General features: G+C 42.0%; 1 protein-coding gene across 4 annotated transcripts in view; it reads left to right on the top strand.

The window, feature by feature from the left end:
* Positions 1–27,345, top strand: part of ATP8B1 (ATPase phospholipid transporting 8B1) — a 126,832-nt gene that overhangs the window by 84,319 nt on the left and 15,168 nt on the right. For all 4 annotated transcript variants that reach the window (XM_021100031.1, XM_021100041.1, XM_021100045.1 and 1 more), the window contains 13 exons: positions 81–151; positions 2,796–2,878; positions 3,000–3,158; positions 3,328–3,416; positions 5,692–5,882; positions 9,268–9,476; positions 11,405–11,448; positions 12,111–12,267; positions 19,799–19,987; positions 21,589–21,701; positions 23,556–23,720; positions 24,572–24,683; positions 25,737–25,812. In XM_021100031.1, the coding sequence (XP_020955690.1) occupies positions 81–151; positions 2,796–2,878; positions 3,000–3,158; positions 3,328–3,416; positions 5,692–5,882; positions 9,268–9,476; positions 11,405–11,448; positions 12,111–12,267; positions 19,799–19,987; positions 21,589–21,701; positions 23,556–23,720; positions 24,572–24,683; positions 25,737–25,812 (1,658 nt within the window). The remainder of the gene's footprint in view (positions 1–80; positions 152–2,795; positions 2,879–2,999; positions 3,159–3,327; positions 3,417–5,691; positions 5,883–9,267; positions 9,477–11,404; positions 11,449–12,110; positions 12,268–19,798; positions 19,988–21,588; positions 21,702–23,555; positions 23,721–24,571; positions 24,684–25,736; positions 25,813–27,345) is intronic.

Consider the following 27,345-nt stretch of genomic DNA (forward strand, 5'->3'; position numbering starts at 1 on the left):
CTTGGTGGGGGCGGCGGAGGGGGGGACAGCGGGGGGGGGGAGGGAGTGTCTGGGTCATTGGTGTGTTTCCTTTCAAACAGGCTGACATCCTGCTGCTGTCCAGCTCTGAACCTAACAGCCTCTGCTACGTGGAAACGGCTGAACTGGATGGGTAAGTGGGTCTTAGGAGGGCCTGTTCGAAAGCTGACCATGGAGGGCACATTCATTACATTGAAAGCTGTTCACTTGAGGAGCTCCCTTCGTGGCTCAGTGGTTAACAAACCCAACTAGGAGCCATGAGGATGTGGGTTCAAACCCTGGCCTTGCTCAGTGGGTTAATAAGGATCTGGCATTGCTGTGAGCTGTGAGCTGTGGTGTAGGTCACAGGCGAGGCTCCAATCTGGTGTTGCTATGGCTGTGGGATAGGCTGGTAACTGTATCTCTGATTTGACCCCTAGCCTGGGAAGTTCCATATGCCTCAGTGTGGCCCTCAAAAGCCAAAAAAAAAAAAAAAAAAAGACAGCTGTTCACTTGGGAGTTCCCTTGTAGCACAAGGGGTTAAGGATCGGTGTTATCACTGCAGTGATTCAAGTTGCTGCTGTGTCGAGGGCTCAGTTCCTGGCCTGGGATCTTCCACATGCCATGGGTGCAGCCAAAAAGGAAAAAAAAAAAAAGAAAGCTGTGTACTTGGACAAGAAGCCCCGAGATCTGGCCTTGCCTCTACCCCCTGCTGGCTGTCCAGCAGCCTCTCTGTAGGAGACCAGCCTCGCTTTGTCTTTGTCTTATTCTCTAGTTAGTACCAAGTAGGAGCAACAATGATCTGATTCCCTAGTAGACCAGCCTCTCTTTGTCTCACTCAATCTCCATATTTGAAAGTGCCAAACCCCACCTTGCAGGGAAAGTAAAAGGACTGATGACAGAATGTACCCCTGAGCCCTTTGTAAGCTGCTGAGCAGTGTCCAGACTCAGACAAATGACTTAGTATCTATTTCAGGAAAAAAACAGCAGATTTTTAAAGTCTGTGCCAAGGGGCAATTTTGAATTCTCCCTTTGTTCGTTTTGATTATTTGCTCCCACTTGAAAGAGGATAAAGTTCCATTTTTGACCATTTTGACCAGTTTTCAGTCCATTTGTGGAGTGCCCACTAGGTTGCATTAGCTTTACACGGTAGCTCATTTAATCTTCTTAGCACCACTATCAGACAAGTGTTACTTTTTCTCCAAATTTTTAAAAATTTCATTTTATTTGTAATTTTACTGAAGCATAGTTGATTTACAGTGTTGATTAATTTCTGCAGTACTGCAAAGGAACTCAGTCATACATTTATATATTCTTTTTCATTGTCTTTTCCATTATGGTTTATCACAGGGTACTGAATATACTTTTCTGTGCTATACAGTAGGACCCTGTTTTTTAGCCATCCTGTATATACTAGTTTGCTTTTGCTAATCCCAAACTACCAATCTTTCCCGGCCCCACCCTGCCTCCCCCATGGCAACCATACGTCTGTTCTCCATATCTATGAGTCTGTTTTTGTTTCATAGCTATGTTGATTTGTGTTGTATTTTAGAGTTCACATGCAAGTGAGATCATAGGGTATTTGAGGTGAGTGTTATTATTTCCTCCACGTTACCCATGAGGAAACTGAGGTACCGGAAGGTGAGGTATCCTGCCCAAGGTCACACAGTGGGTTGCAGAGTTGGGGCGCTGCTTCCCTGTGCTCATGTTCAAGACTGGTGTCTGCATTTCCCACTCCCAAGTAAACCCCTTTCCTCACATCCTAGGTGTGCATAAGCTTCTTTCTATGGAGCTGAGATCACCTGAGTAAAACAAGGGCTTTCTTTGCCCTGTAAATCAGTTGGTCGATTGCTTAATCTTGACTAAAAACAGCTATTATTCCCCATGAATGAGAGATACTAAATTTTTACAAAGATATACAATCCTAGCATGCCCTGTCAGAGCACATAGAATGGAAAGTTGAAAACCACTGATCACCTTCTTAATACATGGAAATCCCCACTTGGTATTTGTGGAGCTTGTAAAAAGTTCTTGATCATAGGTCGACAGGCTTGCTCTCCAGAGCACATGTGCCCAGCCTGGCCCTGTGAGTGCTTGCATGTATTTTGCCTTCCACTGTGGCGGTCTATGCCATGTATCTCCTTTCTTAGATAATTATCATCTAAAGACATAGAATTGGGAGTTCCCTGGTGGTCTAGTGGTTAGGATTTAGCACTTTCACTGCTATAGCCCGGATTCAGTCCTTGAGCTGGGAACTGAGATCTCAGCTGGAGCCATTCCATGCCCCTGCCAAAAAATAAAAAACAAATAAAGTTGAGCAATTGTTTTTTTTAACAAAGACCAAGATCAAATTATTCACTCTAGAAAATAGTACGTTGTAGAGTCTTGACCTTTTCTGTAACATATATGATTTGCAGAATTATCTTAATGTGATTAAATGTGATAGAAGCTAAGTTTTTAAACAGAAATTTGATTGTCCAGGCTGATGGTAAGAATTAAGTTTATAAGAAGGGAGATAGGAAGCCCCCGGGTGCCTCTGTCCTGCTCAGATGGCTCACGAACAGCAGAGAGGCCAACATTTCCCAGGTCAAGAGCTTTTCCTAGTTCAGGGGATAACTTCATCCAAACCTGAAGTTCCAAGGTGAACAGAGAGTTTGAAAATAGAAAAAAAAAAGAATTATTTCGCTTTCACTTCCGGGTTTGCCTAATGTTGTTTTGTACAATTTTCCTCGTTTCCTTTTTGAACACTGAAATTTGTTCACTTCATTCTTTTTTTTTTTTTTTTCCTCTCCCTTTAGAGAAACCAATTTAAAGTTCAAAATGGCACTGGAAGCCACACACCAATATCTCCAAAATGAAAACTCGTTGGCAACATTTGATGGTTTGTGCAAACATGTCTTATTTTCCTTTCAATTGTGGTTGCTTGATTCAGACCCTATTAGTTCAAACCAGAACACCTTTCATATGTGAGTACTTACGCAAATCATATCTTTTTTTAAAAGGTTTTATCGAATGTGAAGAACCAAATAACCGACTAGATAAGTTTACAGGAACACTATTTTGGAGAAAGACAAGTTTTCCTTTGGATGCAGATAAAATTTTGTTACGTGGCTGTGTAATCAGAAACACCGATTTCTGCCATGGATTGGTCATTTTTGCAGGTACTTTCAGAGTCCCCTGGGAGATTGATCTGTAGGCTCATTAAAGATTTAAAGGCAGAAATTGATTTTCTGTCCTTTGTCCGTTGAAACCAAAGAAAGTGTCATTTTCTGGACATGCCAGTGAATTGATTTGCAGAATCGTCAATCCTATTCAATTTTCTGTTTTTAGGTGCTGACACTAAAATAATGAAGAATAGTGGGAAAACCAGATTTAAAAGAACTAAAATTGATTACTTGATGAACTACATGGTTTATACGGTATTTATTTTCTATTTTGGTAGATTGCTGTCCTCTGACCCAGTTTTGCTGTGTGTTTTTCTAATGCAGAGGATCTTAGCTCTGTAGGCCAAGTAGAAAAATTCACAAGGTGCTCCAAGCTTGGATGGGGAGGAGAATAGATTTTCTCACCTTTTCTCAGAAATACTACATTTCTAATAGGAGAATCTCCCTAGGAATGTACATTTCAGTGGTAGCCAATGAGTGGAGGGATCTGTCAGTTAGGGGAATTGGGCTCCTGAGTCAATGTAGGATTGATTTTACTGCTTTTAGTTTCCCATGGGAATAGTTCTCTTAATAGCAAACCTTGGAGTTCCCATCAAGGCACAGCAGAAGCAAATCTGACTAGGAACCATGAGGTTGCAGGTTCCATCCCTGGCCTCACTCAGTGGGTTAAGGATCCGGCATTGCCATGAGCTGTGGTGTAGATTGCAGACTCGGCTGGGATCTGGCATTGCTGTGGCTGTGGTGTAGGCCAGCAGCTACAGCTCCAATTAGACCCCCTAGCCTGGGAACCTCCATATGCCACAGATACGGCTGGCTCTAAAAAGACAAAAGACAAAAGACAAAAGACAAAAGACAAAAGACAAAAAAAAAAAAAAAAAAAAAAAAAAAGCAAACCTTTTTTTTTTTCATCAACATATACTATATAAGTCCAAGTATAGGACAAGTTAGGTATAAGGTGTCCCCAAGACCACCCTCAGTTTTGATGATTCACTGGAAGGACTCACAGAATTCAGTGTATAGTTGTCCTCACCATTAGGACTTACTGTAAGTTATTGCAAAGCAAAATACACAAAGGACGAAAGCTCATGGGGCAAAGTTTGGAGAAAACCAGGCACGAGCTTCCAAGAGTCCTCTCCCAGTGGGTCACAGACACAAGACACCCTTAATCTGCCACCCACCCCCAAGTGACAATTTGTTGACTATACCAGGGAAGCTCATTAAAGACTCAGTACCTGGGTTTTATCAGGGTCTGGTCTTGTAGGCAATGTCTGCCTACCAAGTACCACAATTCCAGACTTCCTAAAGGAACACAGGTGGGCAGTGTACACTATATTGTTTTATGCAAATGGTTAGGCACAGTGAGCCATTCTTATCAGAGAATAAGAAATAAGGAATCAGGAAAACCTTCTAAAATCTGTGTTCCCTGGTGCCAGCCAACACCCAACCTTGCAAGCAGGCCTTCTGAGGATAGTGGTCTCAGGCCTGCTGTGTTAACTCTTCTGCACATCAGGTAGCCCTAAATATTAGGCAGTCCTCTAATTTGCCAAAGAGAATTCTTTTTTCAAATATTTAATTTAGCTTATTCATGAGGGGAAGGGGGTTCCACGTCCTTCTACTCCACCATGTTGATCAATCTGATTGAGTTTGAATACATAAACTTCTAGGGACTTCTACAATAATTTAATTGCATATACATTTTCAAAATTATGGAACAGTAATGCATGAATTGAAGAACCACCTCTTTTGTCCCTGCTCTCATATTTCATGAAAATGTCGTTTGAACTTATTTGGTGCCTTTCTCATGTCATTGTCTTGGTTATGGCTAGAGTCCTCACAAGGAAGAAGCTCATCATCTTTCCTTTGTGCCAAGTTCTTTTGAAATATAGAACTTTTGGCATCCGTGTCCAGAAATTTAAATTTGCTCCCCGAAGTTTTATTCCTCCCCACAAATACCCAAATAGGGCTCTTGATGTTTTTATCCATCCCCTAAGTAGATACTCAATTTCCACAATAGAATACTTTCTATATTGCTCTTTAAAGAATCTCACACTTTAAATGATCATTAAATCTTCAGGAATAAGCACCCAAATCTAGATGAAATTTCCTTGCCTGTTTAAAAAAAAATCATTTCCATCAAACACTTTTCACAAGTATGCCAATTTAGCATCTTTGAAATGGTTTCATGCTAAAATAAGGTGTCTTCCTCAAATAGTATATTATTGTTCAAAAGAAAAGTAATTGAGAGAATGTCCAATAATATGAGAGTATATAACGATTTGAATGTGAAACACCACCTTTTCGTCTGAAAGATAGAAGAACAAAACCTCACCTTATATGTGGAAGATATATCAATCAACCATAGAAATAGAGTTTTAAAGCACCCTTATGGCACTGCTTATAGTTTAAGTGTCTTGTCTTTACAGACTCCTCAGTTATCATAAAAATGTACTAAGGTAAATTAGCATCTATAAAAATGCATGGGGTCGGCAATCCATCTTGAAAATAAGTTTAACTGTTGCATGTCTTTTAGATATTTGTTGTTCTTATCTTGCTTTCTGCGGGTCTTGCCATCGGCCATGCTTACTGGGAAGCTCAAGTTGGCAATTTTTCTTGGTACCTTTATGATGGAGAAGACGCTACACCCTCCTACCGTGGATTCCTGAATTTCTGGGGCTACATCATTGTTCTAAACACCCTGGTGCCCATCTCTCTCTATGTCAGGTAAGACTATCTTCTCTCTGGGCTCTTCCCAACCTAGCACCTTGAAGTCTAGCAATGCTTGTTTCAAAGGTCCTAAGGAGTAAGTAAGAACATAGCTTTCAGTTCACAATTGAGGGTAATACACAGAAAGGAAATGAAGATTGGCGTGTCTGCTCTGTACCAGGCACAGCACCTTGTATCTGGCCCTCTGTACAGATAAGGCTACGAGGGTTCAGAGATCAAACTCTATTCCCATGGTTCAGAGATCATTCTCTTGGCAAGATTCCTTCTCATTGGACTTCAAAGCCCAAGCATCAGAAAGAGCTGAATGAACGTTTAGTTGTTTCCCTTTTCAGGCGTCTTCCTAACCTCTTCTCTCTTTCTTATTACCACCTGCTGCACCTATTGGTTGCAAAACCCTCTGGGTTTCCTGATTGCTACCTTCTAATGGGAATACCACTCTTCCTACCCACCCTCAGCCTCTCCAAATGTTCTGTTTCTCATCACAACCCCAACTGCAATAAAAGATTCTGGGTTGTATCTCTGACAAATGGTCCTCACCTTGTTTTGGGATTACTTCTTCCCTTTTTACTTCTTCTTTTTTTTAATTATCGAAGTTCACTGTCCCTGGTCAATTTAACTTTAGGCCACTGGGAGAGAAATTGTGCCTTGAAATACACCCAGCAGCCAGAACCTGCTCTTAGTTCCAATAAGTAACAGCCCAGAGGCACACAGGACCACATGCATACCTGTAATTAGAAGCATTTATTTTATTTTAATTTTATTACATGTGTATTTGTTTTATTTTTAATTTTATTACATGTAAGCACTGTTATTCTTTTAACATGAAGCAAAGGGGAGTTTCCATTGTGGTTCAGCGGTAACAAACCCAACTAGTATCCATAAAGATGCAGGTTCAATCCCTGACCTCGCTCAGTGGGTTAAGAATCTGGTGTTGCCTTGGATTGTGTGTTGCTGTGGCTGTGGCACAGGCTGACAGCTGCAGCTCCAATTTGACGCCTAGCCTGGGGACCTCCATATGCCATGGGTTCAGCCCTAAAAAGCAAAAAACAAACAAAAACAAAAAGTAAAGCCCTGGGGAGCCATATGTTTGTAGTTACTTTAAAAAAAAGAAAACAAACTAAACACTGAGATGACTTTTACATTAGGGGCAATGTACAGGTTATTTTGTCTGTATCTATAAGTATATGTTAGAAAATAAACTGTATATGTAGTTTTAGTTTTTAAAATGTCATGTCATGTGACTCATTATTTTTTTGTTTCTATTGGAAGTAAATTTCCTTTTATTTTATCTTATTTTATTCTATTTTATTTTATTTTTGTCTTTTTGTCATTTTAGGGCCATACCTGCGGCACACAGAGGTTCCCAGGCTAGGGGTTGAAACAGAGCTACAGCTGCTGGCCTACACCACAGCCACAACAATACCAAATCCAGGCTGTTTCTCTGCCCTACACCACAGCTCACAGCAACGCCGGATCCTGAACCCACTGAGCGAGGCCAGGGATTAAACCCTCAACCTCATGGTTCCTAGTTGGATTCGTTTTTGCTGCGCCACTACGGGAACTCTAGAAGTCAATTTCCTTTTAAAGCATATCTCTGCTTTGTTTTTAACCCCACAGTAGCTTTCCATCTCATCCAGAATGGATTCATTGAAGCCACACTATCCCCCTCAAGGCCTGGTGTGAGTTGATGCTCTGCCTTCCACATCCATCCATAACCTCCAGCACCTCCACCCACTTCCTGGGCTCCCCTATCTCTAGCCTTGAACTCCTCAGCTGTACCAGTACCTGCCCAGGACTTTGGCGCTTGGTCTCACCAGTGCCTATAACCTCCTTTCCCCTCCATATCTACAGAGTTGCTCTTTCTTGTCCTTTGGGTCTCCACTCAAACATCATCTTATCACCCTGGCTTTTCCTGACCCTCTCCATTCTTAAACATCACTTCCTCTGCCTGTCCGTCTCCATCTCCCCTTATCCTGCTTTGATTTTCTGCAGAGAATTTTCACCCCTTGATATACTGTATAGTTACTGGTTTATTTCTTTGTCCATCTCCATTAGAAGGTAAACTCCTTGAGAGCAGGGATTTGGTCTGTTTTGTTTACTGATGTGGCCCCTGTACCTAGGCTGGTGTGTGGCACATAGTAGGCACTCAGGAAACACTTAAGGGAGGAGAGAAGAAGGGAGTTATTTTTCCATCTTTTTAGCTTATTATAAAGACATCCAGAGTTCCCGTTGTGGCTCAGTGGTTAACGAATCCAACTAGAAACCATGAGGTTTCGGGTTCGATCCCTGGCCTTGCCCAGTGGGTTAGGGATCCAGTGTAGCTGTGAGCTGTGGTGTAGGTCACAGACGTGGCTCAGATCCTGTGTTGCTGTGGCCCTGGCATAGGCCAGCAGCTACAGCTCCAGTTAGACCCCTAGCCAGGGCACCTCTGTATGCCGCGGGAGCTGCCCTGGAAAAGGCAAAATAAAATAAAATAAAATAAAATAAAATAAATAAAATAAAATAAAATAAAATAAAATAAAATAAAGACATCCTTTACCCACTGAACAGTTGCTGGATGTGTAAGCACCTTCCTTCTGAGTTATATTTAATCAGTTACAGTTTGAAAATGGAAATGATCCTTTCAGAATATCGTTTTTTGGACATTCTATAAACTTACACGAATTTAGGACTGTACACCAGGACCTACTATATAGCACAGAAAACTACATTTAATATCTTGTAATAACTTACCATGGAAAAGAATCTGAAAAAGAATATATATGTGTATAGTGTATAACTGAATCACTTTGCTGTACACCTGAAACTAACGCAACATTGTGAATTAACTGTACTTCAATTCTAAAATGGTTTTGAAAAAAAGATTTTAGGCAAAAATCTTTGCTTTTTCACAGTGTGATGTCACAATTTAGGGGTTATTTGCCAAAAACCCTTTGCTCTCTTGAGAGCACACAGGGGTGTGTGACCTAGTAGACTCTCACTCCCTTTGCCCTATAATTGGGGACAGAGGTGAATGTGCCATTCCAGTTGTCCCTGGGTGCAATGGGCAATGAGAGAAAAGAGTAGGAATTGCTACAGCGTACGATGCCCCCTGCAGTGTTACCATGTCACTTGCAGGGCTGTGTGTTCTGAACGTGGGGGTGCCATGTCCATGACCGGATGTGCTCAGGAGTGACTAGGAAATCACATTGAGAGGCTGCTTTGACCATGAAGCTGGAAAAAGTGTTTAGCCAGGAGAATCCAGAAGCTGGGCACACAGGTCACTGCAGACCTTGTCTCTTTGTACACAAGCAGCTCGTTCCTGATGCCAAGTGAGGACAAAATCCACTGGCTGCCACCCATATCTGAGAACCCCATCAAAAGTTATCTCTTGTCTTCCTAGCGTGGAAGTGATTCGTCTTGGACAGAGTTACTTCATCAACTGGGACCTGCAGATGTACTATCCTGAGAAAGACACGCCGGCCAAGGCGAGAACCACCACGCTGAATGAACAGCTCGGGCAGATCCATTACGTCTTCTCGGATAAGACAGGGACACTCACACAGAACATCATGACCTTTAAAAAGTGCTGCATCAACGGGCAAATTTATGGTGAGCGGAAGCTGTTACTCCATCCCTGGGCATGTGTGGCCGCAGGCTGCCTTTGCCAAGTTGCTCCCCTCCCACAGCAGAGCACTGGTGCTCATTCTGGTGATGCTTTGGAAGCAGACACCACTGGTGGCATTGGGATTGTGTGTGTGGTGAGGTCAGGAGTCAGCAATAGACACACATTCCTCAAAAAATGAAACTGTCATGTGAGGCAGCAATTCCTTCCTAACTACACACCCCAAAGAATCAAAAGCAGGGACTCAAAGCGATATTGACATACACATGTTCCTAGCAACATTATTCCTAAGTGCTAAGGTGTAGAAGTAACCTAAGGGTCCATCAGTGGATAAATGGACGGGGAAAGTGGGATCTTATTCTGTCTTAAAAATGAAGGAGATTCTGACACCTGCTACAACGTGGATGAACCTTCAGGATGTTCTACTACATGAAATAAGCCAGAGACAAAGGGACACATATGGTGGGATTCCACTTATGTGAGGTGCTTAGAGGAGTCGGGTTCATAGACACAGAAAGTAGAATGGTGGTCACTAGGGGCTGTGGGGACAGGAGAATGGGGAGTTGCTGTTCAGTAGGTACAGACTTTCGATTTTAACAGATGGTAAGAGCCACAGAGGGATGGTGAGAATGGCTGCATGACAGTATGTACTTAATGTACTTAATGCCACTGAACTGTTCTAGACAACAAGGATCTATTCTATAGCACAGGGAACTATATTTAATATCCTGTAAGAATTTATAATGGAAAAGAATGTAAAAAAGAATATATAAATATGTGTATATATATATAGATAGATATATAGATATGAATATATACATGTGTGTATGTATAACAGAAATCACTTTGCCGTATACCTGAAACAAACACAACACTGTAAACCAATGATACTTCAATTTTTAAAAATGGTTGGGAGTTCCCATTGTGGTGCAGCGGAAATGAATCTGACTAGTATCCACGAGGATGTGGATTCAATCTCTGGCCTCGCTCAGTGGGTTGGGGATTTAGTGTTGCCATGAGCTGTGGTATAGGTTGTAGACATGGCTTGGATCCCATGTAGCTGTGTTGTAGGCCAGCAACTGTAGCTCCGATTCGACCCTAGCCTGGGAATTTTCATATGCTGCGGGTATGGCCCTAACAAGCAAAAAAAAAAAAAGAAAGGTTTAAGATGGTAGATTTTATATTATGTGTATTTCACTGTGACTATACACACACACACGTATAATAGTAGTAAAATACACAGATGTATATATATGTAGATATGTGTGTGTGTGTGTATATATAGGGGTCAAACCTGAGCCACAGTAGTGACAACTCTGGATCCTTAACCACTAGGCCACCAGGGAACTCCCTCACTACAATTATTTTTAAAAATTGATTTCCATTCTAACATTCTGAAATGTGCTGTATACTTGTAAAAATGTTAAGGCTAATGCTGTATTCACATAGGGTGCTCTAACTTTTAAATAAAGACAATACAATTATTTTCAAAGCTGTAAGAACATTATATGCTTTCCACTTGGAGGAAATTCTGCTAAGAGTGGTACTCACATCAGCGTGGAAACGGGGACACTGAGGGCTCAGGAAAGGGGTTCTGCGTGTGGTGGCGGTTCCTCCTGAGTTGGGGGAGGCAAAGCAGCTTAAAGACACGATTCTAACCCCAGCAGTTGCCTCAAAGAGGGACCCGATTCACCAGTATTTGAAGCTCTAGACCAAAAGCCAGCACATTTTTCTGTAAACAGCTCAGAAATATTTTAGTCTTTGCAAGCAACATATGGTCTGTATCAAATAGTCTTCTTTGTTATGGTTTTTTTCGCAACTCTTGAAAAATGTGAAAAACCATAGTCGAGAGCTGTCCAGAAACAGGCTACGAGGCCCATAGACTCAGCTGTGTTTTGTGCTGTTTTTTCCTCAGGAGACCATCGGGATGCTTCTCAGCACAATCATAGCAAAATAGAGGTGAGTCCTTCTGCTCACGAGATTGAGACGTGTATGAGTTCCCTGGGCTGTACAAAACACCACAGAATGGGTGGCTTAAAACAACAGCAGTGTATTTCTCCACGGCTCTGGAGGCTGGAAGCTTGCAGTGAAAGCATCAACCAGGCTTCGCCCCTTCTGGAGGCTCTTGGGCTGAATTTGCATCTTTTGTTGCCTCTTCCTAGCTGCTGAGGTTGCCTGCAATCCTCGGCATTCCTCGGCTTGCAAGTGCAACACACAGAAGTCGGCCTCTGTCATCACATGGCCACCTCCCTGTGTGACTGTCCAGGTTCCTCCCCTTTTATAAAGATGCCAGGCATTGGGTTAGGGCCCACCCTAGTCCAGTGTAACCTCATCCGAACTTGATCACATCTACCTAGACCTGACTTCCCTATCGGGTCCTATTCCCAGGCACCAGGGGTTAGGACTGTGATATTATCTTTTTGGAAGGACATGATTCAACTCACAACAGGGTGTTTTTTCTTGTTAAGACAGCTGTGAGTCTCCTGTTACTTTAGAATGTGTTAAAATCCTAAGGTGATGTCTGCAGGGAGCCAGGGCTTCAGAGACAAGCTCCTGTCATCAGTGAAGCCCAAGCTGTTTGTTTCCAGTCAAACTTTCTTTTCCTTCTCTATGTCTTCCAGCAAGTGGATTTCAGCTGGAACATGTATGCCGACGGGAAGCTTGCATTTTACGACCATTATCTCATTGAGCAAATCCAGTCGGGGAAGGAGCCGGAAGTGCGACAGTTCTTCTTCCTGCTGGCGGTGTGCCACACGGTCATGGTGGACAGGTTGGACAGTGAGTGTTGCTCTCGCATCTTGAACACTGGAGACCAGTTGTTTTAGTTTATGGGGAACTCATGCTTGGGACTTGTGCTTGGGACAAACTTGATGAATCTCCACTCGAGCAATGAATATCTATGGGCCCTCCTACTAGATGGTATACAGGCCAGCAAACCATCAGATGGCCTCCTGGCCTCTGAAAATCTGTACCTCCTTTGCAGTTCTTGCTCCAGCCATGTTTATCACTTTGGGAATGAAATCATATTAGATATCAGTAATAAGAAATAACTGACTCTTGCGCTATAAGAATCAAAATCTCCCCACTGAGTGCTTAACATTTATGGAGAGTGAAGAGTCAAACCTTTTCTGAATCATAAGTGGACTTTAAACTGGGACAATCAGAGTTCCTGTCATGGCGCAGTGGTTAACGAATCTGACTAGGAACCGTGAGGTTGTGGGTTCCATCTCTGGCCTTGCTCAGTGGGTTAAGGATCTAGCGTTGCTGTGAGCTCTGGTGTAGGTTACAGAGGCAGCTCAGATCCCGTCTTGCTATGGCTGTGGTGTAGGCCAACAGCAACAGCTCCGATTTGACCCCTAGCCTGGGAACCTCCATACGCTGCAGGAGCAGCCCTAGAAAAGGCAAAAAGACAAATAAAATAAAATAAATAAACTGGGACAATCTTTACTACAAAATAATTTCAGAGAGAATTTATTTCCTAGATTCACATATGTTTGGGCTTTGAAATAATAGCAGCCAATGCCTAGGCCTCCTTCAGGGGCCTTTTTCATTTGAAGGGGCATAATTCATGTGCAGTTGCACGGGAACCAGCAAAGCTGACTTGTAGGTTCCTTGGTAAAATTCTTAAAGGTGGCTGGTGCCGGCTTTGTTACAGCAAGTTTGTCCCGTATCAGTGAAAGCTAGGTATTTTTTTCACATATGGACCCAATAATAAATTATATACACATGTGCATTCTGGAAAGAGCAAAAGGTGCCCTTTTGGCATGTGCATTCTCCACTTTCATCAGCCCAGCATAAGAATGTCCTTCTCTGTTTTCCAGTCCTGAGGTTTCATATGTAGGGGATGAAGTCTTCAGAGGAGAAATAGGCATAAAAGCTAAATGCATAGATGCTATCTGTGATCTCTTGCCAGTTTCAGAGAAATTCTTCCTGCAAGGATGACTCTAATAGGGCAATAAAGCCAAGATAACAGCAGAATTCAAATGGGGGTAGATACCTGGAAGGAGCTATTAGCAGGCCAAATGGGGGAAGATAGAAAGGATAAGACCAGCTCACGAATAACCAAAGCAGAGGTCAAAGTTCAAAGCCTGTTTGACTAGCCAAGCACATTTTACTTGTAAGATAAGGAGCAAATATGATATTTTTAAGCAACTTGGTTCTCTTAGTTTTTGACTCGTTTGTGAAGTTATTATACTTTATTTTCGAGTGTGTGGTGTTATTTTGAAAGCTAACCTGCCAACTTAGGCAAGTGCGTATTCCTCTTACAGTCTCTATTTCTTCTTTCCCCGCTGGGATTTGATGGGAAGAGCCTGTGTGCTAGAGCAGGGCCATCCCAGTTTTGGTTCCTGCCATCACACATGGTACAGACCACAGTCTTCTGTCTGGGCAGTAGCTTCTTCAAGGTTGCAGGAGGAAGACGGGAGTTCACAGTCCCATCGGCCTAACATCGTGCAGCGCTTGGTTTCACTGTCCACCAAGGCAGAATTGTACATCCCAAGGAATCTTTCCCCACGTAGCATGTGCTAGGCAATTGATTTACACATTGGAAATGGAGGCAAGTTGGATTTCTAGATGCAAGAGATTAAAAGAGAAATTGATTTTGGCTTCGATACATAAAAGCACCTTGAAAGGGTCCACAGGAAAGGACCTTTGGGATAACCCAGAAAGTAAGTACAAAGACCTGCCGGAGCTCAGACAGCAGGTTGAAACTCATTTTAGGAGATCCTGCTGTTGTACAGTGGGTTAAGTATCCAACTGCAATGGCTCTGGTCACTGTGGAGGTATAAGTTCAATCCCCAGCCCTAAGCAGTGGGTTAAAGGATCCAGTGTTGCTGGAGCTGTGGCTTGGATTCAGTCCCTAGCCTGGGAACTTCCATATGCTGTGGGTACAGCCATAAAACACACACACACACACAAACAAGAACCCTCATTTTACTGAGTCCTTCCACTCTGCCATGCTAATGTGTCTCTGCTCTTGCAATTTCATTTTCCCTCTTTTATAAGAATAAGGGAGATTGATTCATCTTTTATTGTGTATAACATCAACAAAAGAGGGGAACACAACAAGGTTCTACTGTATAGCACAGGGACCTATATCTAGTCTCCTGAGATATATATATGCATAACTGAGTCATTTAGCTATACAGCAGAAATTGGTACAACATTGTAAATCAACTGTTTATTTTATTTTATTTTATTGTCTTTTTAGGGCCACACCTGTGGCATATGGATGTTCCCAGGCCAGGGGTTGAATCAGAGCTGCAGTAGCTGGCCCACGCCACAGCCACAACAACATGGGATCCAAACTGCGTCTGTCACCTACACCACAGCTCATGGCAATGTTGATCCTTAACCTAACGAGCAGGGCCAGGGATTGAACCCACATCCTATGGATACTGGTCAGGTTCATTACTGATCAGCCATGACGGGATTTTTAAATTTTAAATATTTATTTATTTATTTATTTTTATTTATTTAATGGCTATATCTGCGGCATATTGGAAGTTCCTGGACCAGGAGTTGAATCCAAGCTGCAACACCAGCAACACCAGACCCTTTAACCCACTGCACTGGGCTGTAGAACTGAACCCGTGGCTCTGCAGCGACCTGAGCCACTGCAGTCAGATTCTTAACCCACTGCACCACAGCAGGAACTCCTTCAACTATACTTTAAAAAACAAAACAAAAACAAAAGAGAGGGGAGAGAATCCGTTCCTATATGTTCAACAGACAGTTTGTATGGCCCAAGTGTTGAGTACATTTAGAGACACATGGAGACTACATGTGGAAGTGGTGTTAGTTTTCTATTGCTCTGCGGTGGCTCACCACAACTCAGTAACTTAAATCACCCCTTCATTCGCTCTCATTTCTTTAGGTTAGAAGTCTAGACATGGCATGACTTTAAGGCTAAGGATCTCCCTGAAGTCAAGACCGGGCCACGCTGTCATCTGGAGATCAGCAACCTCTTCCAATCTTATAGTAGGATTCAGTTCTCTGTGGTTGTAGAACTGCAGTCTCCATTTCCTTGCTGACTCTCAACTGGGGCCTCTCTCTGCTCCCCCAGGCCTCCCTCCTTCCTGGCCACATGGTTCCCTCCATCTTCAAAGTTGGCAGTGGAGAAACTCCCTTCCATCAAACCCCTTCCATGCTTCAAGCCTCTCTCCCCTGGAAGAGCCCCATCCCTTTTGAGGACTTACCCAATTCGGTTGGAAACACCCAGATAATTATCTTAACATCAACCAATTTGGACCTTGATTATATCTGTAAAATCCCTTCCCAGCAGTACCTCGATTAGAGTTTGCTTGAATAACTGGGAGAAAGTATATGTATACACAGGAAGGGAGCCACACGCCCGCCTCCTGCAGAGGCCATGCAAGAACAGAGCATGAGAGGCTTGGAGGCGTTTCTTCACCTGAAGGCCTTCAGTTGGCATGCATCTTGAGATTATGATTAGAGAGCTGTGTTCTAGGAGTTTGAAGCAGAGACACACTGGAGGTCAGTGAGGAAACTGAGAACCCGGATGAGCATGGGGTCTTTGGGAAGAAACAAATGTGGGTGGTATTCAGTCTGAGAGGTGACTGAATGATGATCAGTCAGAGGAAGCTATGGAATCAGGATAATGAGAGGCGGGGTTTGTTGTTTGAGCATCTTCTTCTTTTTTTTTTTTTTTCCTGGTCTTTTTAGGGCCATACCCACAGCATATGGAAGTTCCCAAGTTAGGGGTCAAATCGGAGTTGGAGCCACTGGCCTACGTCATAGCCACAGCAATGCCATATCCGAACCTCATCTGTGACCTACACTGCAGCTTGCAGTAACACCAGATCCTTAACCCACTTAGTGAGTCCAGGGATCAAACCTGTGTCCTCATGGATACTAGTAGGGTTCTTAACCACTGAGCCACAATGGTAACTCCTTGAGCATCTTTTGAATTTGTGTCAATTCCTCGATCCAGAAGTGAGTCTTTTTTTTTTTTTTTTTGGTCTTTCTGCCTTTTCTAGGGCCACTCCTGAGGTATATGGAGGTTCCCAGGCTAGAGATCCCACAGCAATGCGGGATCTGAGCTGCATCTGTGACCTACAGCACAGCTCACGGCAGCGCCGGATCCTTAACCCACTGAGCAAGGCCAGGGATCGAACTCTCGACTTCATGGTTCCTAGTGGGATTTGTTAACCACTGTACCATGACAGGAATGCCCACAAGTGAGTCTTAAAAGAAAAGAAGGTATCTTTGGTTGCATCTGAGCATGTGGCGGATAGTTTCATTCATAAAAGGTTTCAGGGGGTTAATTTTTAGTCCCGGTTTCCTCCTGCAAACAGAAGTTTGGAGTTTGAACCAGGTCCCTGAAGTTCCACCTGTCTCTATTAGCCTGCAGTTCTGATTCCCTTGCTAGAACAAAATGGAAGGATTTTCTCTTTATGATAAAAGTATCAGTGTTTGCTCCAGATATGATTGTCTTACTCATGGGAACTTTATCACCTTTTATTATTTTGATCCTTTTTTTCCATTGGAAATAATTTTGCCTTCAGTATGATGCAATATATCCCTGCCAGGGATACTTGCTAAAGGAGGGGACTGTGTTCTCACTGCTACTTGTTTAGCTCTGGTTAAATATTTTACCCTCTGGCATGTGTGTATATTTGTAGAAGGGCTGGATTTAGAGGGCACATGTGTAACTTCTGGTGTATGACTTTCTGGGTGAACAAATAGAGACCAACTGAGTGTCACCTTTAATTACTAACTGGGAGTGAGTTAATACTTAGGGTGAACCATCTGAGCATGTATGTGAAGAGAAGAGGGTAGGGAAGGGCGTTTGGCACTACCAACTGGTGTTCACCCTGGGGCATCTTCCCCTTTCTCCTGGATGGCTGCGTGGAGAGCTGCCCATCCATCCATGGCTTGCATCCTGGGCAAACCTGGTAGGAAACAAAATGCCTTTTCCTGTGAAAATTCATTTGACCATTGAAATAGTTTTCATTCGACTTTGAGGCAAAAGAACTAAGAGTGGAAAAATAGAAAATCTTGGATGGGCAGAGCTTTTTAAAAATATTTTTTATAGATGTATAGCTTCTGTACAGAGACAAACACATAGCTCAATGAATTTTCACAAACTGAATATTCCCTTGTCATGAGCACTCAGATTTTTTTACAACAGAACATTATCAGTTCCCCGGATGTTCCCTTCCAGCCATTGCCCCTCCAGGGGTAACTATTACAATGGCCCTGACTTTGATAGTGTGGGTTCGCGTTGTCTATTTTGTGCTCCGTAGTAACTGGAATCATGTAGTTTTTACTTGGTGTCTGGCTTCTTTCACTAGAAAGAAATGGTGAGATTTACTCCTGTTGTTGCAAAGTAGTTGTAAAAAAAAAGGCAGTTTCCCATTATTTAACTTTTAAACATCAAGATATTGAAACAGATTGATAAATTTTGAGATTTTTTTTAAGTTATGAGAGTATATCTAAAATGACATAATAGGCACATTCTTCTAGAAGGAAAATAACCTGGTACAACCCTTTTAGAAAATAAGTGAGTGATATATGTGCCAACAGGCTTAAAAATTATCAGCATTCTTTAGCTGAGTATTTTCACTACTAGGAAGCTATCCTTAGAAAACAGAGACAGGAGTTCCCATTGTGGCTCTGGTTAATGAATCCGACTAGGAACCATGAGGTTGCAGGTTCGATCCCTGGCTTTGTTCAGTGGGTTAAGGATTCGGCATTGCAGTGAGCTGTGGTGTATAGGTCGCAGACACGGCTCGGATCCCGCATTGCTGTGTCTGTGGTGTAGGCTGGCGGCTACAGCTCCCACTAGACCCCTGCACCTGGGAACCTCCATATGCCACAGGAGCGTCCCTAGAAAAGGCAAAAAGTCAAAAAAAGAAAGAAAACAGAAAAACTTTTATACACATACAAAATGATTATTACAATGCTACTTTTCTTATTTCTTACCTTTTTTTTTTTTTTTTTTTTTTTTTTGGCTGTGCCTGCAGCATTTAGAAATTCCCGGGCCAGGGGATCAAATCCACATCACAGCAGTGACCCAAGCCACTGCAGTGATAACACCAGATCCTTAACCTGCTGGGCCAAAACGGAACTCCTACCATGTTAACTTTTGAGAGTACAAAACATTTAGGAAAGGAATTAAATGCCTGTAATAGGAAAACGGTCACATGTTACATTCACAAGTTACATTCATTAGTAAATAGTGTATAGAAAGAATTTTTAAAGCTGTGATAACATGCTCAAAATACAGTTAAAATAATCAGGATGTAATATATATTTAGCATGATAGAAACTATTACAGAAATAGGCATTTCCCAAAGAATTGGAAGAAATTATAAGAAAATGTCAATAGTGTTACATTTCCTCTGGATTATGAGATTTTTTTCCCCCCTTGGCCAGTTTTTTTTTTTTTTTTTTTTTTGGCCAGTTCTTTTTTTAACTTCTAGTTTATATTATTGTTTATAATTAGAAATAAAATGTTAAACAATTTATTTTAGTTATTTATTTTTCTCATTTTTGGCCACCCAGTGGCATATGGAGTTTCCGGGCCAGGGATTAGTTTCAAGCTGCAGTTGTGACCTAAGTTGCAGCTGCAGCACCAGATCCTTTACCCACTGTTCCTGGTTGGGGATAGAACCTGCATCTCAGCACTTCCAAAATGCTGCTGATCCCATTGAGCCACAGCGGGAACTCCTGAAGTTGAAACAATTTCATTCTCTCCTTTTTTGGGTGTGTGTGTGTGTGTGTGTGTGTGTGTGTGTTTTAGGGCCGTATCCACAGCATATGGAGGTTCCCAGGCTAGGGGTCCAGTTGAAGCTGTAGCCACTGGCCTACACCACAGCCACAGCAACTTGGGATCTGAGCCAAGTTTGCAACCTACACCACAGCTCAGGGCAATGCCAGATCCTTAACCCACTGAGTGAGGCCAGAGGTTGAACCTGCGTCCTCATGGATACTAGTTGGGTTCGTTAACTTCTGAGCCATGAAGGGAACTCCCATTTAAACAATTTAAAGTTAATGTTGGCATACTCCTTAAGAATCTATGGCTGGTTTTCTTGGGGGTTTTGTGGGCTCTGCAGTATGGTTGGGCCATCTGTGGCTGCCGCGGTTGAATATATTCTCTGTAGTCTGCTGTCACAGATGAGATTCAAGCATCCACGGAATTTGGCATCCGTGGGGCTCCTGGAACAATCCCACCACAGATACCAAGGGACAACTATACATCCTCATCCCCCACATGAACCATGCTGGTGAGCACTTGGTGGTGAGCTCAGCTTTTCTGGTTTTTCTCTTCTGCCTCCTTTGCTAGGTCAGCTCAATTACCAGGCAGCCTCTCCTGATGAAGGCGCTCTGGTAAACGCCGCCAGGAACTTCGGCTTTGCCTTCCTCGCCAGGACCCAGAACACGATCACCATCAGCGAGTTGGGCACCGAGAGGACCTACAATGTTCTGGCCATTTTAGACTTCAACAGTGACCGGAAGCGAATGTCTATAATTGGTAAGTGTCTCTCAGAGTACATCTGTGAGTCGCGTGGTGAGATGCTGCCTTTTGCACGTGCCTTTTGCACGACGCCAGGATGAAACGGACAATGAGGGGACCCCTTGGCTCTTGGAGGGTTTCTGCAGGCTTGTTGAAACTAGTGTTTTCTCCCTTCATCCTACACAGTGTCCACCACTCAAGGGATAACCACCGTAGATATGAGCCTTGCAGCTGTTGGTGTTCTTCAGTGATAGGGGCTGCCAGCTGCCGAATCTGGAGTGACAGCTCCATGGGCCACTGACCCACAACATGTGCTTTTATTTTGTGGGTCCAGTCCTTCTGCTGGATGCTTGAGGGACATCAGGGGAGGGAGGGTATAGCAGGAGAGGAGGCGTGGGAAAAGTCAGGCTATGCTCATGAATCCGAATCATACCTCCAGTCCAGACACAGTACAGCAGGCTGCCAAGTGGAGACCACGGTCACTTCCTGTCATTGAAATATTTTCAGTTTATAATTTCAAACTTACAGAAAAACTGCAAGAATGCTTTAAAGATCTGTATTTTTTTCCATATCTACCAGTCACTAGCACTGGTCACAAATTCTTTGTTGTTATTATTTATAGGTTCTTGTTTTTCGAACCATTTGAGAGTTGGTTGCAAATCTAATGGCCCTTTCCCCTAAATACTTAAGTAGGTATTTTCTAAGATCAGGGACATTCTTCTATATACATAGTACCATGATCAGAATCAGAAAACTTAACATTACATTATCTAATCTACAGAATATTTTTCAATTTTGCCAGGAATTTTCTTTCTGGTTCAGGATCCAACCCAAGTTTCCACATGGCATTCAGGGATTATAATTCTGGCCTCCTTTCACCTACAAGAGTTTCACAACCTGTTTTCATACATTAACATTTTTGAAAAGCACAAGCCTGTTATTTTGTAGAAATTCCCTCAATTTGGGTTTGTTCGATGTTCCCTTATGATTAGATTACCCACTGTTGGCAGGAAGAGTACGTAGATGGGTTATGGGTGTTTCCTAGCATCAGAAGGCACATGACTGTTGGTCACATTAGCTCTGATCATTTGGTTAAGAGATGTCTACAAGGTTTGCTACAGCTCTGATTGCACCCCTAGCCTGAGAACCTCCATATGCCACAGGTGCAGCCCTAAAAAAGGCAAAAAAAACCAAAAAAAAAGCCAAGAAAATGGTCACAAGGAGTCATGTTATGGTCTGAGTATTAAAGGAGTACTGTTATGAGTTTATATGTAAGAAAGATTCCTATTGGCCAGCATGGACAGAGAAGGCTCTATGGAAGAAACTAGTCAAGGGCCTGGCACATAGTAGGAGGTCAGTAAATATTTGCCAAAGGAATAAGGAAGGATATGGAAATCTGAGCTGACTAAAGGCATCTTTTCATGTTTATTTCACTCTTACATTTTATGTGGTTAATGGTTTACCAACTTTGTTGAGTGCAACATTTTTCTAGGTACACTGATGACTTTAAACTAATGAGTTTATTACCACTACAGTACTTCAACCTAACTTTATAAATATAGTTTTTTAATAAATCAAACATTAACTTTATTATTTGCTTTTCCTTCCCTTGTTACTAGTAAGAACCCCAGAAGGCAATATCAAGCTTTATTGCAAAGGTGCTGACACTGTAATTTATGAACGGTTACATCGAATGAATCCTACAAAACAAGAGACGCAGGATGCTCTGGATGTAAGTCTTACTTCCACTTTTTTTTTGTTTTGTTTTGTTTTTTGTTTTTTGTCTTTTTGGGGCCATACCTGTGGCTTATGGAAGTTTCCAGGCTAGGGGTCAAATCAGAGCTGCAGCTGCTAGCCTACACCATAGCCACAGCCATGCCAGATCCTTAACCCACTGAGCAAGGCTAGGGATGAACCCACATCCTTATGGATACTAGTCGGGTTCCTTAACCACTGAGCCATGCAGGAACTCCCATACTCCCACTCTTTATGCCACAGATTCAAACTTATTTTCTGGTACTCTCTCTTAAGCTGGAATGAAAGCTTCATGTTAACTGTTGACCTTTGGTGTAGTTGAGTGGCAAGAGCACCAAAATGGGAACATGGCAGGCTGGTTCTGGTTCTCTCCTTGACTTCCTAGGAAACAACTTTGATGCCTTTACTCAGCATCAGGTTAGCAGGATCTGCAGGACTGACGCAGGAGAGAGACTGGTCTCTCTTCCAGGGACCTTGAGCAAAGCTACACAACCATCTGTGCTGTTGTCTCAATATTTGTGTGGCCTCCAAGAATTCCACCAACATTTTAATGTACAGCGAAGAAGACATTCATAAGTGTTAGAGCATAACAAAGCAATGCACTGGATATCTGAGTTCTGATATCCTTGTTAGAGCATCCGTTTGGTCTTCATCACTTCAAAGTTGCTATTTAGAGGACTATGTACTTGGCCATTTGATATTGCAGTTATTCAGAATCCTTCTAGAAACTTCTCTCTTAGAATTGTATCCCAAACTCATATCATTTTGCTTTTATGTAATGATGGCCACGAAGTATGGAGGGTGCCCTAGTTCTGCCTCATTACTTGTTTTGTGCCCTGGGGAGGGGGGAATGGTTGATGTCTCAGATGAATCATTAATTACCTCTGTGAAAGAAGAAAGGGATAATTCCTACCACAGAATGTTGGTGCAAAGGAAAGCATCTTGCAGAGTCCCCAGCACTTAGTAGGTGCTTAATAAATGGTTCCTTTTTCCCTTCCCTTGAAGGGTCTAAGTTCGGGGGCCAAAGCGTCTTCAGAAAGAAGCCTTTCAAATATGTCGTTTACTAAGAGGGATCACATCTAAAGGTTGTATGTGTTGCTGAAGCAGCTGTAATGGATAATTTCTCATGAGGATATGAACAATGGCAGTCTAATCAAACAACTGCAGAACCTGCCAAAGAATCTTTGAAAGCAGTTCACTCACCCTCAGTTGAGCAGTCAGTTCTGTCATTTTGGTTAGACCAGCTGTGGCTGTGAAGTAACATAACATTTTTACTGGTTTGTATTTAAATGGCTTCAATTTGTTCACCATGATTACATTCTCCAGAGACTCTTTTTTCATCAAAATGTTTTATCCCAGCTTTAGCAGTGGCTCATGGAGTTCCGAATCGGTTCAAGGGAATAATCCTTGGTTGCGAGGTCATAGTTGATTGGACTTGTAACAGTTTGTGGGAACAAATTATAAGGTTGTCATGTCTGGTTTACAACATCATTATACCCCAGGGTAGCTTCCTTGGTCTGTTATTTTTTTAGTCATCAAGGGAAAAAGGGTTTTGTTTGTTTGTGTTTCATTTTCATGACTTGATTTAGAGGGAAGGTTTTCTTTTCCCGTTAATAATCTGGGAACTATAAATATAGCCCTAGAGTCTTGAGAATATTTAGATAAACAAAGTATTTGTTTAATCTCTTGTATGGAATGTATGTGTACAGAATCCATCTCCCACTATTTCTTTGTAAATTCTCTTATTGAACTACTTCAAAGTAAGATTTCATAAATCTTGAATTACATTAACTGTTCTTTGGGTGGATGGATTGTCTTTTAAATAAAACAGATCTTTGCAAGTGAGACTCTTAGAACCCTGTGCCTTTGCTATAAAGAAATTGAAGAAAAAGAATTTGAAGAATGGAATAAAAAGTTTATGGCTGCCAGTATAGCCTCAAGCAACCGGGATGAAGCTCTGGACAAAGTATATGAGGAGATTGAAAAAGACTTAATTGTGAGTTTTAACCTTCATAACAGTTTCCTTGATATTCCAAACAGAATTGGAGATTTTATTTTTATTACCTTTTTTTTGGCTACACCTGCAGTCCATGGAAGTTCCTTGGCCGGGGCTGAACCCGGGCCTCAGCAGCAACCCAAGCTGTTGTGTGAGAATGCCAGATCCTTAGCCCGCTGCACCACAAGAAAACTCCAAGTTTTATTACATTTTTGATCTTGTGCTTGAAAGATAATTCTTACTTCCATATTTGAAATTGGTACAGGTCAGCTGAATTTCTTTTGTTCGGCAAGCAAAATAGAAGTTGCCATTATGAGAAACCAAAGACAGAAAATATTAGGAGATTGTGATTCTGTTATTTTCATATCACTTATTGTAATTTTTACACATTAATAAACCACCACATACTCACTACATTGTGAGAATTACTGAAATGATTTACATTTCCTAAAATCTTGAAATAAGAAAAATATACCATTGGTAAAGAGATTTTTCAAAGTTTAACATGTATTGCCTGTGGAGTTTAAAGAGAAATGTTCAACAGATAGCCAGTATTGACCTTTACCAGGAGAACTTGGTTTGCGTTTGTATAGAGTAGTATACACACAATGAAAGTATATTTTTAATGTTCTTGATTTGTACTTAGATTTTTTGTCTTGGCAAATGAAGAAAAAAGTGTTTGGCTGTTTGGTTTTTGGTGTGAAACACAGCTACCTTCCCTGAAAATGCCATTGTCCCCAGTAGAGCACCTACTGGGGTTTAAAAGTAGCCCTTCTTTCAACAGGTTGGCAGCTGTTACAGAACGTGTTTTTGCTTATGTGCTAATTCCTCTCTCTTAATGTACAATCCAGCTATTGGGAGCTACAGCTATTGAAGACAAGCTACAGGATGGCGTCCCAGAAACCATTTCAAAACTTGCAAAAGCTGACATTAAGATCTGGGTGCTTACCGGAGACAAAAAGGGTAATGCGGTTGGCAGGGAAGTGTATTTGTTAATGCACAATTATTTATAGCTCCTGTTTCCCTTGCTCAAGGTGACCTTCGTAGACTTTCATCCTGAACAAACACTGTCCATTTCTTAGGGGCGGAGATGCTTTCCCTAAGGAGTCCCTTCTGTTATTCCAGCCCTCACTGACCGCATCCTTCCTGAAACTCCCTCAGTAGCAGAGTGTGTTACTTATAATTGAACTCCTGGTTGTGGCTCGCTGATTGTGTTTTGTCTTATCGCTCCAGCCAGACATGGGGTCCTATCCTGAAAGGGCCACCACTCTGGTCCCTCCTGTCCTCCCCAGTGCTTTGACATCTGTTGGGCAGAGAGTGGAACAGGACAAAACGCTAAACAACAACTTTTGTTTTCTTTGGCCCTTTTATTGCTTGAAAATTATAATTAAAATATTATATCCAAGGGAAGATTTTTTTAAATTTAGACCTCAACAAGTTGTTCGCACTGATTCTTTACTCCACAGGCCTCTCCTAAGAATCTAGATCATTTCTCTTACTCTGCTTGACATCGTTGATGGGTTACACACTCTGATAAGCTAAGGGATTAAGTCTGACCCTAAACAAATAACAATGTTGTTGTTGTTGTTTGTGGTGGTGTTGGTGGTGGGAAACAGAGGAAAAAACTCTGATAGGTGCCTCATGTAAGGGCTTACGGATATGGTAATCCTTGTTCTCCCCCCCATAACAGAATTATTAAACCCCATGAACTAAATGTGTTCGGTATTTCAATGAACGTTGATTTATTAAATAACCAATTTGTGTATTTGATATTATAGCACTTTTATTATTGAAAACATCTCAACCAGGCTTTGACTTACACTTATTTATTCATCTATTCACTGATTTATGGGGGAAAAATTGTTGCATTATGTGATTTCCATCCACTGCTACAGCAAAACAGCATCTTTGATTGAATCTGTGTCATTTCATCCATTGAGAAAATCATCGTTACTCTAGTCCATTATTAAATTCATCAGTAAGAATGACATTTGACTTAATTTTTGTCTGTTGTAGAAACTGCTGAAAATATAGGGTTTGCCTGTGAACTTCTTACAGAAGATACCACTATCTGCTATGGAGAAGATATAAAGTGAGTAGGGGGTCTGCAGTATGAAAGAATGGAACTTCTCATTTTTATAAAAGCAAGACTAGACCCAGTAGACAAAGCAGATACAGAGAAACCGGAGCTAGAATGTGTCACTTGCTACAGTTTCCTTGAGTTCAAATGAAGCACGGAAACCACACGTAGCTCCAAGTTACCATGGTCTGACCTTATGTTGCAAGGGGCCATTTTTCTGCATTCCTTGGAAGCCTGCAGGACGTGCCTGCTGAAAAAGGAAGTGGGCTTGGGAGAGACATCACTACCCAATTAATATGAATTATATGCATTTTTTTTCTCTTTCAGCCTTTAGTGATTTGTCTTGTTCACTCCCTTGAAAATGAAAATTGATGTGGAAAAAGAATAATAGATACCTAATCTTCTAGTGCAATGGTTCTCAACTAGGGAGGCGGGAAGGGGTGGGGTAGGGTAGATGTGCCTTTCAGGGAACATCTGGCAATGTCTGGGGACATCTTGGGTTGTCAAAGTTGAGGAGAAGGTGTCCTCCTGCTTCTAGTAGGTAGAGGCCAGGAGTGCTGCTAAACCTCCTACAATGCAATAGACAGCCACACACAACAAAGAATTAACTGGCCCAAGATGTCAGTAGTGCCAAGGTTGAGAAATGTGTTCTTGAACATGAAGAATAAAGGGTCTCCATGTGAAATGAGAAAAGCCCAGGGCTGAGAGTTAGGAGGCCTGAGTCCTCACTGCAGTTTTCCCATCAACTTGCTGCAGGCAAATCTCTCTTGAGCTTGGTTTCCTTATTCATAAGTAACATAGAGTGGATAAGATAAGCTTGGTTCCTTCCACTCCAAAATTCCATGACTAATTTTTCTATCACATCTATGTGTTCTATGTGGTCTTCTCAATAATTTCTTTATATAAGACACTGAGAATATCAAAAGCAGAGATAATTTAATGTAGAAATAAGGTTCTTTCTGCCAATCAGTGGTAACTATTTATAATACACTAGGTTTCACCCCACGGTATTATAATTCAGATTGAGATTGTCCTCCTTCTGTTGCTTATGGACTTATTTTAAACTGGATCTTCCTTTAGCTGTCTTTGGCAGAGAACATGGTGGAGGAATCAAGACTGAGTAAGATGTCATGTGATTAAAAATGGGCAAAGGATTTGAATAGACATTTCTTCAAAGAGGACATACAGATGGCCAATAAGCATATGAAATAATGCTCAACATCACTAATCATTAGAGAAATGCAAATTAAAACCACAATATCACCTGACACCAATTTAGGTTGACTACTATTTCTTAAAAAAATCAGAGGGAGTTCCTGTTGTGGTGCAGTGGAAATGAATCCGACTAATAACCATGTTGCAGGTTTGATCCCTGGCCTCACTCAGTGGGTTAAGGATCTGGTGTTGCCCTGAGTTGCAGTGTAGGTCACAGACGTGGCTCAGACCCCACATTTCTGTGGCCATGGCATAGGCTGGCAGGTGCAGCTCTGATTGAACCCCTAGCCTGAGAACTTCCATAGCCTCAGGTGAGGTCTTAAAAAGCAA

The sequence above is a fragment of the Sus scrofa genome, chromosome 1 (genome assembly GCF_000003025.6).
Source record: "Sus scrofa isolate TJ Tabasco breed Duroc chromosome 1, Sscrofa11.1, whole genome shotgun sequence".
Classification (NCBI taxonomy): Eukaryota; Metazoa; Chordata; class Mammalia; order Artiodactyla; family Suidae; genus Sus; species Sus scrofa.